Source organism: Mytilus galloprovincialis, chromosome 14, assembly GCF_965363235.1.
Source record: "Mytilus galloprovincialis chromosome 14, xbMytGall1.hap1.1, whole genome shotgun sequence".
Lineage (NCBI taxonomy): Eukaryota > Metazoa > Mollusca > Bivalvia > Mytilida > Mytilidae > Mytilus > Mytilus galloprovincialis.
The window spans coordinates 67,889,188-67,905,832 of NC_134851.1; the positions used below are offsets into that span (position 1 = coordinate 67,889,188).

Sequence of the window (16,645 nt, forward strand, 5' to 3'; positions counted from 1 at the left end):
TACTAGTTTTGCCTTTTATAATTGATTAAAGTTAAAGGTATTGATACGGAAAGAAATACTGAATGTATCGTGTCGCAATGAACGTTACATGCTATCCACGAACGTGGGAGGTTGTTGATATCTGTTTGCCAATATGACTATCCGTTATACACGCTGAATTTAAGATTTTTAGATCAAATGTATGAAGCTTGAAGGTTGAATACATTTTTTACATTCATACCATATACTAATATACGTAAACCAGAAAAATTAAGCCTGTATATTTACGTAATAGTTGCCGCTGTACAATAAGCGCTCACCTATCCATTTGTAGGTGTCGGCATTTTGAAATGGTTATTTGAAAACAATTTTAAAAAGTTGATTTCAACGATAAACATAGGATCAAGTTGAAGTGACCAATCGAAATGATCATCTGTTTTGAAATCGGAAATATAAATATTATCACTAAGGTGACACTATATTTGACTTTGATACCTCCACGAGTGGCTTCAATGATGTTACATTTTTCAGGTGCAGTTTCATGAATTTGAAAAAAACAAAATGTGGTCTGGGGCCTAGTTAGAAAACGTTAGGACCGATGCTTGTTAAAAGGATATGCATTTATCATTTATGTAGCTCCGTTAGGGGTTGGTGGCCCCCTAAATCCGCTTCTGTTTTTAGATAGCGACCGTATTTGTTGTTTGTGCATTTTTAATATATCGTACGACAATCAACTTTGATTTTGGTCTCTTGTGGAGAGTTGTCTTATTGGCAATCATACCACATCTTCTTTTGTATACATGTATTCAAGCAAAGTACAAGTACGTCCAGTCAAATGGGCTGAAAAGAGACTCTCTCTGCGTGATGGATTTTGCCGTTTTGGTCATACATGTACACTAATGTTGCTGTCGAAAAACCCTGTATTTTAAATTAAGCATTTACTTGCGGAACGCTGAAAACCGAATATTTGAAAGTCAAGTAAATATAAGAACCGAAACTATTTAAAAGGTTGATAGTCGTACGATAATTCAAAAATGCATTAATTAAAAAATAATAATAACAAAATCCCTACATACAGAAAAAAATCTCGTTTTCTTTTATTTTGTAAACAAATGCGGATTTAGGATCCCCAAGAGAGCTACATATACGATAAATGCATTTATGTTCTTCTTCACTATACTCATACGAACATAAAAATTTTCTTAACAATACATAAATAAAACAAAAAGCAATTTGGGATGAGAAATTGTACTGATCAGTTTAATAGAAATAAATTGTGACAACTCGGGTCATGTAAATCATGGTCTCTGGATCTCCGAAAAATGGTAGGAAATCTACAAATATAAAAATGTTAAATCAGAAAAAGAGATAACTGCAATTAAATATCATGAATGCAAAATATACGTGTCGATCTGATCAGTAATTTTTTCTGGACAAGAGAAAAGGCGCGAAATCTGGATATATATGTCACGGTGAAAACCGAATTACTGATTTAAGCGTATGCGAATATTTATACGCCAAATTAAGAAATGAATATACTTTTTACAAATATCAGTCCAAACGACTTGTGTTAAATGGTCGTTCCCTGACTAGGACCCCACCTTTTAAAATTCATTGATCCGTACCTGAAAAATGCATCATTACTGAAGCCCCTTGTGGAAGTATCCAAGTCAAATTAAGTGTCACGTTGTTCATAATAGTTATAGTTTCGATTCCCAAATAGATTACTATTTATCATTGATATAAATTTTCAAGAATTTCAATTTTCCGAATGCCGACACCTACAAATGGATAGATGGGTGCTTAATGTACAGCGGCAACTATTACATTACCATATTTAGCAGGTTGAAAATAATGTTTATGGTATACGTTATATATGATATGAATTTATTTAGCTTTTACAAAACCAGAACGATGAGTTTGATGTTTACGTTTACTTTATTTGGCGTTTTTAATCCTATATCACTTCATTTGACCATTTATATTTAACTGGATTCGAGCGTCACTGATGGGTCTTTTGTAGACTGGCGTCTTGCGCAAATACAAAATTTACATCCTGGTATCTATGATAAGTTTATTTAGATACCTTATAACAGTTTCTTAGCTCCTTGTGTTTGATCTTTTTCTTAAATTCGTCGTGTATAGAGGGTATAGCAGTGGACAATAGATATCACAACCTCCAACAGTAGCGGCTACCGCAAAGTTCATTGCGACACCAAGGATTCAGTATTCCTCACATACCAATACTTTGAACTGGGGCCCTTTATAGCTTGCTGTTCAGTGTGAACCAAGGCTCCGCGTTGAAGACCGTACTTTGACCTATAATGGTTTACTTTAATAAATTATGACTTGGATGGAGAGTTGTCTCATTGGAACTCATACCACATCTTCTTATATGAACACTATATGATAGTCATGCAACCGATATAAAATGAAAACAAAGCGTTAACATTGTATGCGTCCGAAGAGCTTTTCTGTAACTATCTTCATCAGTAACGATTATTGCAAGAAGCCAAAAATCTATAAAGATAGTCGATTAAAGCTTAAAGATGATCGTTCAAAATGTACATTCAATGATTTCATCTGCCGACATTATTGCAGATAGTAAGAAGTCGTTAAGCAAAACAAAAAATAAAACACGTGTATATTGAGCCATTTTATTGCTTAAAGTTTAGCAGAAATATCTCATATTATTTTCTTGTGTATTGTCTATTGCAATTGTGTGATATAAAAAAAACCAATGTACTGACAATGCCTATAATTGGTTCTCTATATTGGAAATAAAATTTATTTTATTTCATTTTAAACATACTCAACCCTACCATACTATTTGGCTATTAGCGAGTTCATCAGTATTCACTGTTACTCCTTATGATGGCCGCTTGGAAAACCAAATAGTTCTAAAGTATTCGTTTACATATTCATGTACATATTTTACACTCTCTCTGTACCTATGTATCTGCAATGGTTATGAGAATAAAGATATTGGTATTGGTTTCGCAGTGGCGGATCCAGGGGGGGGGGGGGGGTCCGGGGGTTGGAACCCCCCTTTTTTTTTTGCCGATCAATGCATTTGAATGGGAGCATATAGTTGGAACCCCCCTTTACTCTGGGTTGGGAACCCCCCTTTTTAAAATGGCTGGATCCGCCACTATAAAATCGTTTCGCTTTTATACTGTTTCGTAGTTTACAGGTAACCCTATTCGCCCCTTTTCTACTTTTGATATTTTAATCAAAAATTTAAAAAAAATCAAACTTTCAAAAAGCGAAATAATCAAAATTGCACGTTAAGTGTAGTACTTTTAAAGTTTGATCAAATATCTAAATTATCAAATATAAAGACGTAATTTAGAATTTAGAAATTTTAAATATTTGGTCAAAATTTCAAAATTTTTCTAATGTTTGGAATTTTTATATTTTTAAACTTTGATCAAAATTCCCAAAATCTAAAACTTGAAAACTTTTTGATATTTTGAATTGATAAGTGTAACACGGACCATTGTGGCCAAGTTTGGATAAATTTGGCCCAGTAGTTTCAGAGGAGAAGTTTTTTGTAAAAGTTAACGACGACGCACGCAAAGTGATGAGAAAAGCTCACTTGGTCCTTTGGGCCGGGTGAGCTAAAAAGGGGGGACTTAAGTTCATATTCAAATCAATTAATGTAGGTTTCTACACATTTTTGACTAAAATGAACGTTGAAGGTGGGAAAAGAGAGCAAGAATTTTCTGAAATTATAAGGCATGCAGTGTTATTATTTCAAACAGAATTTTGTTGAATGAATATATTACCATATATCTCGGAACAAAAAATACTATTTGAAAATGAAAAATTCACCCTTTTTTTTTTAAATATTATCTTTATTCAAAATTACACACAATTAAAGGGTCAAGTAAAAACAAACAAAATACGTACATACTGTATACATATTTAATAAATACACAATGAACTTTGATGCACAATATTTTATTATAAATATAAAACAAAGAAAAGTTTAAAACCAGTTTTAAAAACCGGTACGTTGCTTTCACCACTAAAACATACAGGTTTAAATATAGATCGTTTGTAGATACAATGTATATCTTTTCCCGCCGATCGTGGAATTCGTGATGAACTCTTTGTACTGGAGTACTATAAAAGCTGGCCGAAATTTGTTAGACCACACAACTCAGAAGGTTATCAAAAGAAGCACATCCACCGTAAGTACAAGTATTTTTTTAGATTTTGTCAAATGGTCATTTGTTTTATTATGTCCGTGGCTTTTTAATATTAATCAATTATTTCATTTTCGTTTACAAACTTACGATTCGAATTGTTAACTTCAAATATGGTTTTATTAATTTCTCGTCTCTTTTACAAAACAATCCATGTTCGATAACTTTACAAACTTGCGATTCGAATTGTTCACTTTAGATATGGTTTTGTCTTCCTTGTCTCCTTTTTTGGGTCGTAAAGTAGCTTGTTAAGAATTTATACATCTCCGGTTTTCTTAACTTTGGATTTGAGCGTTTTTATTGAAGGAAAATTCTGAAATCTTGTGCCTTTGATTCAAAAAGAATAAATTTAAGAATCGAATGTTTCTTTAAATAGTTTTATTCTAGTGCAAAAGCGTTGATCAAGGCAGTTTGTATAAAAAGCTTTTTTAACGCGATATCAACGCTTTTGCAACTGTTTTGCGGAACAGTAATTAATGGGGTCCTCTTCGCCTTCTGCGTTTAAAAACTCGATAGTTTTGGAAAATTTGAAGGATTTAGTTTTTAACATTTAAAGTAAACAAGTGGTGGGTTTAAATTTCAGAATATAAAAAGTAAATGTAATTAACTTGTCAGAAAATATAAAGTTTATGTGTCCTTGAAACGAAACGGGAGAAATTAGCCGGCCTCTCTTCGTCCGGTTTCTAAAACTTGCAAACATGTTTTTTTAATATTTTTAAAGCTAATTTCCTAATACTTGTAAAGCAAAACTTTGGTTGGCTTGCTTTGCTTGCTTTGTTTGTATAAATGTTTGCTCAAGCATTGCAACTAAGATTTACACCTGCAATCAATATAGAAAGGCAAAGTTAAACCTGTATATATTATATTTTAGTTCGATATGACCTCATCCCAATTCTATTTTACTGTATACAAACAAAGCAAGCAAGCTAACCAACGTCTTGCTCTACATGCATTTGGAAATTAGCTCTAAAAATATTTTCCGATGGTGTACATATATTGTGTAGCATTTTCGTTTGATATCTAGGTATTGTATAGTCACGAATAGAACTTACAGTGACCAGTGGCAGTACGAAATTTTAGTCGCGCGCTATTCTAATCAAATCCAATCAAATTTATAGGTTTTATTGTATATTGTCAACCCAATTGTAAATGATTTTATGCCCTTTGCAATTTGGGAAATGGACCTATTCTATTCTATTCGAAAACAATGTCTTCATTCGATTTAAACTTGTTTAGTATTCGTGCCGACTCTTGTATAATTGTTCTTGAACCGCTTTTAAGACCCATTTTGGTCACCAATAATTGGATCGATGCAAAAGTATTAACATATGATGTATGAAGTCTATGAAGGGGAGAAATTCTTTTTCTTTCACGTTCGAATTGTTTTCCAATTAAACAATTCGCGAAAGTAATAGTTTAACAATTAAAGAATTAACGAGGATTCGGGGATAGCTTGCATTCAAAAATGAAGTGCATGTATTATCAACTCTGAAATCCTGTCTTGTTTTTTTTTTATAATCATGGCGTTTAAAATCCATTGATAATCTTTTTTTGTAAACCCTTTGTTGTGTTAATTTGTTGTTTCAATGTATGGTATATGTACAAAATTGCACGTCACTTTTACCCTGTATTTTAAGTTTTTTTTTAAATTCAGCATTTTTTATTTGCTAGCCTACAGAAGGGGTAGTAAATCTTGCAGCTCATTTCCTAATGCATTGACGGCAAGACGCTGTTAGCTACATGTAGCTTGTTTAGTTTGTATATTGTATAATAGTAATTTAGATAAATGTCCAATTGGATTTAATATTTACAGGTACAAGTTTGTTTTTATTTATTTTTTGAAGATGTCAATCTTGAGTACAAAGTTCGTATAAACGTTTATACAAACGAGGCAAGCAAGTTGACAAAAGTTTTATCCTACACGCTTTATGAAATTAGCTGTAAATTGATTGCTTTTTATTTGCAGGTACCAGAATGTTGATTATACAGATTTTGACCTGTCTACTGCTAGCAGTAAGTCTTGTGTGTATCTTTAAGTTTTGTTTAATGCTTTAATTTTTTAATTCGATGATTAAATCCGCCAACATTTAATAATTTAATAAATCTACATTTTTTTTATTCTATGTCTCGCATATCCTCTCCCCTCCCCTCGATTATGTTTACTTTAAAACGCTTGCAAAAACTCGGACTGAGAATGTAGAATTTAATGTAGTTCCCCAAAACAGTTGACAAGGGGTACCAACCCTTGGAAAAGACCTTCTCGGTTATCTCCAATCAAATCATATAATAAACTTTTACAGTATCATGCAGTCCCATCAATTTTTGAAATTCTCCCATCTAAATATTTTAGCACTTATCTACTCTTTCTCTTCTCCATTCTCTTTTCTGTTTCTACTTTCTCTTCTCCATTCTCTTTTCTGTTTCTACTCTTTCTCTTCTCCATTCTCTTTTCTGTTATCATCATCCAGATCCTTGGTGTAGTATTCAACATCGATGAAATACATGAAGCGGTTGACTAGCTCATTGGAAACCATTAATTAGTTTAGCACAAGGTTCATATTTAAATGCATTTTAGCCTCGTTGGAAACCATTAATAAGTCTAGCAAAAGATTCTTATTTAGATGCATTTTAGCCTCGTTGGAAACTATTAATTTGTTTAGCAGAAGGCTCATATTTAAATACATTTTAGTTTTCAACACCATGGGGCATACAAATGGTCTGGTTATATATTTATATTCATACTATGACTGTATTTTTAGGTTGCTGTCAGATCTACTGTACCGAAAGGCTACATTTTGGATGGTAAGTAACTTATTAATCCACAAATTTAAAAATATTGAAATTTTATCTTTATAATCTTTATTGCAAAATTACACCCATAAGAATACAATCAAACAATTTTATACAATACAATGCAATACACTGTACTATAATACAATTTATTGTATAGCAATATAATATTTCCCACAGAAAGTAACCAAAAGTTAGCGTGCAATAAATTCTAATATTGCACTAGTGCAATAATCTTCAAAATTCATGACGTCATCAACGACCAAATTTTAGTTTAAACCAATTTTTACTTTTAAATATTATATTGCTATACAATAAAAGGGTTATTGCATGAATATTGGAGAATATTGTCCCTCGTAGAATATATATTGAACTCGCAAGCTCGTGCAATATAAAATTCTACTCGGGACAATATTCCCCAATATTCATGCAATAACCCTATAATATAGAATAATAGAACATATTTTAATTAATGTTAAAAACACCATCATAAGATTGTCTGACATTGGTCCGACTCCCTCGGTTCTAAAGACTCTTAATGAAGACTCCAATATGACAAGTTCAGGGATGGGGTTTAGAATATATGTGTTTTTAAAAAAGTTATCACTTCGAAAATATTCGACCAATGCGCTATTTTTAATATTATGGATAATGAACTTTGTCCTAGAAATATAAGATATATTTAGAAACTGCACAATTTTTAACTGGAATACGCTTTTATATGCCGGTTAATACGCGATGGTTGCGATTTTCGAAGGACAATCAAGAACCAAAATATGCCAATAGACTTTTCAAACTCTGAATGTCGCGAATGAACTTCGAATAAACTTGCAACGTCATCGCAAAGTTGAAGCTTGTTTTGTTTGTTGGTTATCATATTATTTTTCGTTCATATTTTTTCCGTTTTTGTTTGAATCTCGCAATATAACTCAATGGTATCGTAGTAATGTTTAAACTTGGGTTAATCTTTTTTTCTTCAATTTTTGTATTTTCTCATTCAAATAATACTGCATCGTTTTATTTTGCTAGTTTCACAATTCTGTGGCGAGGTGAGCGGTTCAGCTGACTTTTCTGGACGAAATGCTAATGTGACCATCAAATCGGATCTATATGTCCAAGCACAGATCAAGTGTCGACAAGGTCTCGTCACGCTCAATCCAATTAATGAAACCAATACTGAAACCACCCTCAGTCTGTGTTACACAAACGATACGAGCTCTGGATGTCCCTGTGAATTTAATGTAAGTAGATGGTCTTGATATGATATTTATATGTTGAAAACATTGGAAACTTACTTGATGTATTTATTTTTAACCACACTTATTTATTTACACGCCACCAAGGTTACGTCATTTGGTCTCTGGTTAGGTGTTTCATTGGAAATTATTAAACTTCAGTAATACCAAAGCTGCTATTAGAGAATCTGTATTGCATTGATCTGTAGAAACAAACGTATAAACAATAAAATTTCGTATAATATAAAGAATCCAATTGACTTTTTTTCAGACCCCATCGAACAAATCTAATTTCTACTCTGCTGAATTGCAAGTATTCTGGGGATTTAACAACGGCACATTAATGAATGAATATGAAACTTACACAATTTCCTGTATTGCCGAAGGAAATGGAACTGAAAATGTTGCGGTGAAGGATATAGATGAAGAGTAAGTGTAATGATTTATTTACGTGCAAATATGAGGCCCTTATGGTTGTGTCCAAGTAATGATTTATTTACGTACAACTATGAGGCCCCTCATGAGTGTCTCTCAAGTAATCTCGTAATCGAATGTTTTGCCAATATGATCACATAATCATACGAAGGATAATTCTTGTAATTTATTTAGGCAGCTACCATTTGGTTAAAAATGAAAAAAAAAATCATCCTAACCCCGTCCCCCCTCAAATGATGGCTTCCTTACGTAAACATGTTTTTTTAATAGTGCACGGACTTGTGTTTATTTAAAAATACAGTAAAAGCTGTATCATACCGTTTCTTTGACTGTCCATGGCGCTAAAACAAATTCCTGGAATGTGTCTTGAATGATTTTATTCTCTGGTGCATGATTTTTTTTAATTTTTTTTTCATAGTTTTGGCTTTTAAAAAGCTTTCACTATTTGAGTAATCTCAAATTGTATACCTGTTAATTTGACCCTATGGTACAATTGAATGACTAGTCTTGCCTTATTGCCCAATATATAATTCATCTTCACATAATATTCAATACTGAATCTTTCTATATCGTGATGTTACATTATTCGTTCAGATGAGGGGGAAGGTTTGGTACCATTCAAAAGTTTAAACCCGCTGCAATTGTTTACAGCTGATGTTCAGTAGTTGTTTATTTGTTGGTGTCGTTCATCAGTGTTTCTCGTTTTTTTATAGATTTGACCATTGTTTTTTTATAGATTTGACCATTGTTTTTTTATAGATTTTGACCATTGTTTTTTTTATAGATTTTGACCATTGGTTTTTTATAGATTTGACCATTGGTTTTTTATAGATTTGACCATTGGTTTTTTTTATAGATTTGACCATTGGTTTTTTATAGATTTTACCATTGGTTTTCCTGTTGAATGGTTTTACATTAAGTAATTTTGTGAGGTCCTTCATAGCTTGCTGTTCGGTATGAGCAAAGACTCCGTGTTGAAGACTGTACTTCGACCAATAATGGTTTACTTTTTCTAAATTGTGACTCTTACTCTTGTATCTATAAGAGAATATGTTTCATTAATGATTTTAAGGTATATATATAGTTGCTACAGTTATACCCTATGTTTATATTTTATGAAGGAATGAACAAGAAACTTGACCACTCTCTAACATAAGCGCTGATTGTCGATTTGTTTTTTGTTTTAGCTACCTTCCAGTAAACCACGAGTTGGTTAAATCTCTCGGCCATGATTATGCAGGAACTGGAACACTTCTTCAATTGATTGACATTCTTGGTGAAGTGATACCAAATGGTCCAGTTGCTATGTCGAAAAAAGTTCAGTTGAAATTAACTGTCGATACCGGTAAGACCTTTAACATACGAGAAGACATCAGCAGATGAATGAAGGATACCAAACTAATGTGAATTAATTTTTGTATCCTACATCGAACTTTTAACGTCGTTCATATCAAAAGTGAAAGTAAACAAATATTCTCAAGATAATGGACGCCATTGGGGAATCTGATTAATTTCTGAAATTTGGGACCAAATTATGAAAATACGGAATGTTCTATTGTACTGAATTGGTCCTAAAATCTTTATTTTTTCAATTTGTTATTTTGGTTCCTTGTGGAGAGTTGTCTTATTTGAAATCGTATCGCATCTTTGTAAACCACCGCTTAAAAAAGTGGGTATACTGTTTTACCTGTGTCCATCCGTCTGTCCCATGAATATTTTTAGTCTCATCTTTTACGGGAACTTTATAAATCATACAATTATTTCTGAAATTTGGTATCTGGGTTTATATGGGTTCAAGCTATACCTTGCTATGCATTTTCAGATTCATCACTCGACAATTCCTTTTTACCGTTCCTTTTTACCGAAATATTTGAGCAGAGAAGCTAGCTCCAAGTTTTACTGGTTTTAAATCTACATGTATTCAACTCTACTATTTTTTTTAGTTTTTTTAAAGAACTTGCATTGATCATGAATATGGCCGTGTTCACATTGACCTAAACTCGGTGTTGTGTAAGTGTAACTCACACGTAAACTAAACAAAATTACGTTCCCATTGATAAAATTCAATGTTTACATGTAGTGTAAAACATGTTTTGTCTACATGCAGTCGATACTCGATGTAGGCCTTGTGTAGATTAAGTGTACACAAAACTAGGCATTTGAAACATTAGTTTCACCGTGAATATTTAAGGAAGAAACAATTTTTGAATAAAATTGATATTTATAACAATTATTAATAAAGTTCTTTACAGAAATATTTGTCTAAACTTGATATATTTATTTGGGTTTTTTTTTAAACTTAAAGCTTTATTAAGCCCTTATCAAGACTCAAAACAGCATCATTGCCGAACACATAATTCATTTGAAAATTAAGGTCTTTCAGAATCGACTTGACTTGCACAGAAATGTTTGCCACTGGTCTTTACTGAAACAACGATTCACTCATAAATGCATTACTTAAAAAGTGTGAGGTAAATGTATTGTTTGTCTAGTACATGTATCTCGGATCCGTTAAATTACCCTTAAAACTAAAAAAAACCAACATTACCCCCTCCCTTTGTCAAATACTTCTTGGAGAAGAAATAACATTTGAAACAAACAGAAAAGATAGGATTATGGTGATCCCTAATATATCATTCCTTCTACTCCTTCAATCTCTGTACCGATGTAATGCATTGGCTTTATGAGAATAAAATATATATATTCTTCGCCTGTAAGCACGCTGCTGCCGCCTACGTTTTCTAATGCTTAATCGAGACATATCTTTATTATTTTTAAACTACTGCAAATCATCAAAATGGCTTTCATAAAGAAGCAACCACTTAACTTAAAAAAAGGGAGGGGGGGGGTGGTATTTTGTTAATTAATATGAGCCAGAAATTGGGTTTTTTTTCGATGCTGGTAATCAATTGTTTTTCAACATTTAACGCTATAATGTATGGGGAAACTCTTGATTTAGAATATTTTTGTATCATCGGTAGGACCTTTTTTTTTTATCCAATTGGGGTTCGAAATATTTCCATCGATACCCCCGTCCCCGATTTGAAGTCAAATGGTCGTTCCCTTACTGCTAGAAAAGTTGTCCGAAAACTTTGCATTCGGTTCAACGTAATGAACATTTAAATAACATAGAGTTTACAAGTGTGATCAAATCTTATGTACAGGTAATTAAACAAGGTGTATAGATGTGAACAAATTTAATGTGAAACCAATGTCAGTACATTAAACTAATTGTAAACAAGTTTATTGTACATGGCGTTTGGTGTGAACACGGCCTATGTTAAACAAATACCTGGCAACATTTACTAAACTAAAAAGGGAATTAACATTACAAGACTTGGGTCAGGAGAACATTAAGTTATAACTTTTTTTATTTTACAGCTGACTATGAAGGCGTGATTCCATACGATTGCAGGGCTGTCAGTAAGGATCGTGGCACTAGCTACCGATTTCTGCTAGCGGGGTAGGTATTTAAAATTCATTTTAGAAATTTATAAAAGGTTAGATTTAAGAACCATAAATATCTTTAAATATTGATATTCGAAATTTCTACATGGATACAAAGAAATTATTAAAGCTATTTCAGATTACTTGACAAATCTCTTTATTCTTTCAGATGTGGAGATGGAACCATCATTCCAAAAAACAAAGGTTTCACAACCAAAACCGGTGCAGCTGACATAAAAACCGCCACCAGTCCATTCTTTAAAGTATTCAAGTTATTGGAAACTACAAAAAAGGGTGGAATCTCCTACGAATGTTCATTTACAGTTTGCAACGCCACCTGTGACGGGGTAAGATATGAAGAATTGTTCGCTTAAGGATGTTCACTTGTCATGTTTTTTTGTTGTTGCAAGATTATCAGAATCCTCTGGTTTCATCCATTTGAATACCTTAAATTGTTGCCCATTGACCCCCATATTTCTTTTTATGTCGAATTATAAGCCATTTGTATAAGTCTTGATATAAAATCTTTGGTAGTTTTTGAGAACTCGATCTTGTGTCAATGATAAAGCTATGAGAAATCCAGAGAATATTTACCGCAAAATTTGTAATTGCTAATATCTCGAAAACAAGAACGTAGACCTACTTTTTTGGATTTTTTGCTTTCTTTATTTATCCCCTATGATCAATATATACTGTCTAGTGTTAACAAGCTTTTAATATTTTGAAACTGCGTTAGCGAACTTCCTTAAAATTATTATACACGTGACCGTTTCACTTCCTACATTGTACCTGTGTGCTACACATTATCACATTTCATGTAGGCATTTTCAATCTTATTGATTTTTTATTTACGTTCTTTCTTAGATCAAAATTTCTTTTTTCAGTGTATGGGCGCTTGTGTTAATGTCTTTTGGTTGAATTAAGGGCCCTGCGTAGCTTGCTGTTCGGTATAACATAAGGCTGTGTTGACTGTACCTTGACCTATAATGAATACTTGAGTTGTCTCATTGGCACTCTTGCAACATCTTTCTATATCTGTTTATTTAGAACTTAATGTTCGGTGGTTTATTTGTAAATGATTCGCACATATACAGAAATAATTAATCTTAAATAAAGCATTCATTTTTACGGATTTTTTAATGATTTATACTTTTAAAAAAATTTGAGAATACTACCCTTCAGACGTATATTCCCTTCATAAATACGAAATATGCATTTCTCATACATTTAAATTACTTTTACAGTCATCATGTGCCATGAGGAACAAGCGATCAGCAGAGTCTTTGGGTAAGTGTTATCTTGTCACATTTTGTTTAACCTTCTAAAGTTACAATAAAAGCAGATGTATAAAATAGTAGGATCACATGCCATAATCGCACAGGTTATAAGATCAGAAGTCAAAAATTCACCAGTTATACGATCACATGCCCTAATCAATCTAGCGCCGTAATCACGCTGGTTGTAAGATCACATGCCGTTTTCATGCTTGTTATAAGATCACGTGCAATAATCACACCAGTTGAGTCATTTGCCATGATCGCACCTGTTCGCGGTTCAGAATACATGTTCTGATTCGAATCACGAGAAATTTACGACACTACAAAACGACTATCAAGTGAAATTCGGATTCGGTTCCAATGTACTAAATTTGTAATTGCTCTCAATTTGAAACCCTCCGAATATACCAGATTGGCAAACCTGCTGTATCCATTTTCTACTTTACATAGATTAATGATCAAGCTGTAAATTGATAATCAAACGCAATATTCAACATGGCTGACCTTTCAAATTTCCAAAGGTCAAAGTTGTAATTGTTTCTAAAACATTGAAATGTATCCCATTTGCTTTTGTTATGGTTTATTTAGTATGTATCATAATACGTGTACAAGAAAAGGATATTAATTCCTATTTTGCTAAATCTAAATTGCACACGATCATAACGTCTGATAACTTTTAAAACTGTTTGATTCACTCAATTACATTTTCAAGGTAAACAATTTAGGGTTTCTTATATTATAATTATATTGAACTCTTTCTTTTTTTCAGCTGAGATAGAAGAGCAAGAGAAAGTGAAGACGCCATTGTACCATATTCAACGATTAGAAGATCGTGTGGAAGATCGTCTAGACCAATCACGACAGGAACTTAGCGACCTGAAAATGGATACTCGTCTGAAGCTTGCTTCCCTTGAAATCGTCGGTATCGGAGCTGTTGCGTTGTTATCACTTGTAATCGCCACATATTCCTGTATCAGAGTGGAACAGAAACGCCAACGTGAAAAAGTGAGCGCAAAGATGTCTTCCGCATAATGTCACGTGCTTGACACTGTTGTTATTCTTTGTTAACATTTAATTGTTACATTGTTTTTACTTAACATTAATTGTTACAATTATCCTTCTGAATAAAATATGGTGTATATTATATATTTTCACTCTATTTCTTTCACAACCGACTCTAATTTACCTTCTTTAAGATTAAACTTGTTACTTTTCGGGACAAAATTGCCGAAATGAATTTCCGGAAATGAATCTGATTTTATACGGACATTGTGAATTTACAATACCATATTTTGCAATTCTGAACAGGACCGTTCACGTCAACTAGGACTGAATTATTGGTTCATTTTCTGCTAAAATTTGCTTTGTAATAGTAATGCAATTTCCTACGGTTGAGGTCCAATGGCTGATTTTTTTTGTTTGGTTTGTGTTGCTCAGTCTTTATCTTTCTGTTTAGCCATAACGTGGTCTGTTGATATTTCTCTATTTAGCCGTGTCGTGGTCTGTTGGTCATTCTATTTAGCAATGTTTGGTCTGTTGGTCTTTTTTATTTAGCCATGTCGTGGTCTGTTGGTCTTTCTATTTAGCCATGTTTGGTCTGTTGGTCTTTCTATTTAGCCATGTCGTGGTCTGTTGGTCTTTTTTTTTAGCCATGTCGTGGTCTGGTTATATTCGAATGTCCCTTTGATTTTTCTCCTGATATGGCTTTCGTTATCAACTGCTTGCTGTTGGTATTGCATTATCGACTGCTTCCTGTTGGTATAGATAAAAAAAAATTAGTCTGGTCTGTATGTCTTCTGCAGACCATCATGCCACACCTTGTTATATATGTTAATGCGACAAGTCGTCAAAAGAGACTCTACACCCATGTAGGATTCTCCTAAAAGGTCAATAATTTAATGATGTAAGCAGACTAATAATGAGATTTTTAAGTAGACATAACATCCTTTTCGCCTACCAAAGTCTACATGGAACATGTTTTGTTCCATTCGTCATATTCACAAACCAAAGGCTACATGTTTTGTTCCATTCGTCATATTCACCAACCAAAGGCTACATGTTTTGTTCCATTCGTCATATTCACCAACCAAAGGCTACATGTTTTGTTTCATTCGTCGTGTTCACCCACCAAAGGCTACATGATTTGTTCCATTCGTCATATTCACCAACCAAAGACTACATGTTTTGTTTCATTCGTCGTGTTCACCCACCAAAGGCTACATGTTTTGTTCCATTCGTCATATTCACCAACCAAAGGCTACATGTTTTGTTCCATTCGTCATATTCACCAACTAAAGGCTACATGTTTTTGTTCCATTCATCATATTGGTACTACATTCTTGCCACCGTAGCCAGTACCTTATTGCTTTAGCCAATTTTCCAATAGATGCCGAAATCGTCACCCACTATAACCATCCTATTCATATTTGCCTAATTCAAATAAAAAACAAATGTCGAAATATTGCTCCATTGATAATGGTCTCAAGATTTTTTATTTATTTTTCGAATATTATTTTGTACATAAATTATGCCGTTTGTTTTCTCGTTTAAATTGCTTTACATTTGTCATTTCTGGGCCTTTTATAATTGCTCTATTCTATATGCACTTTCCTCATTGTTAAAGACCATATAGTGACTTACAGAAGTTTCTTTCTGTATCATGTATCACTGAGGTAAAGCTGATGACCATAACTGCATTCACGGTCATCCCAAGATGTCGGATGAAAAATTAGGTCAGTTTCGGTATTGTCTGTTAAAGTGTTTCTATATCATTTTCTTTACAAATCATACATTGAAACGATGTAAATTTATAAAAGAATCACTCGAAAATCACTAATTACTTCCGAGAAATGTGCATGAAACAGGAAATTCGATTTGAAAAAATCGTAAAGATGACCGTAAATCATAATCAAAATATTTTCAAGATGACCGTAACATAAAACAAGTATGACCGTGATTGGTAAAAAGATGACCGTAACTTGTAAAGGATGACCGTAAATTGCATTTTTCTCATAAACAATGAAATATTTATTGATATCGACGTTAAAATTTTAACACAAATTGACAGCGATACGACGAAAATTTGAAGAAACATGAATGTGTCCCTAGTACACGGATGCCTCATCTACACTATCATTTTCTATTTTTAGTGGACTATGAAAATGGCATAAAACTGTAATTTGGCATTAGAATTAAAAAGATCATACCATAGGGGAAAATGTGTACTAATTAAGCTTCAATTTTATTTAACTTGAAGCTGGACAAATGGACA

General features: G+C 32.9%; 1 protein-coding gene across 1 annotated transcript; it reads left to right on the forward strand.

Annotated features, from left to right (window-relative positions):
* Positions 1–4,079: 4,079 nt before the first annotated feature.
* LOC143058521 (uncharacterized) lies at positions 4,080–14,518 on the forward strand. The gene is made up of 10 exons (XM_076232028.1): positions 4,080–4,175; positions 6,157–6,203; positions 6,950–6,992; positions 8,010–8,221; positions 8,487–8,644; positions 9,838–9,995; positions 12,032–12,113; positions 12,267–12,444; positions 13,342–13,384; positions 14,144–14,518. Exons 2-10 carry the CDS (start codon positions 6,165–6,167, stop codon positions 14,404–14,406), a joined length of 1,176 nt encoding a protein of 391 aa, XP_076088143.1. The 5' UTR covers positions 4,080–4,175; positions 6,157–6,164; the 3' UTR covers positions 14,407–14,518.
* The last annotated feature ends 2,127 nt before the right edge of the window (positions 14,519–16,645 follow it).

Bases quoted from the DNA above. Each gene is read 5' to 3' on its own strand.
- LOC143058521 (XM_076232028.1), top strand. From the start codon at position 6,165: ATGTTGATTATACAGATTTTGACCTGTCTACTGCTAGCA. The intron at 6,993-8,009 runs GTAAGTAACTTA...TTATTTTGCTAG, and splicing joins GAAAGGCTACATTTTGGATG to TTTCACAATTCTGTGGCGAG. The intron at 8,645-9,837 runs GTAAGTGTAATG...TTTTTGTTTTAG, and splicing joins GTGAAGGATATAGATGAAGA to CTACCTTCCAGTAAACCACG.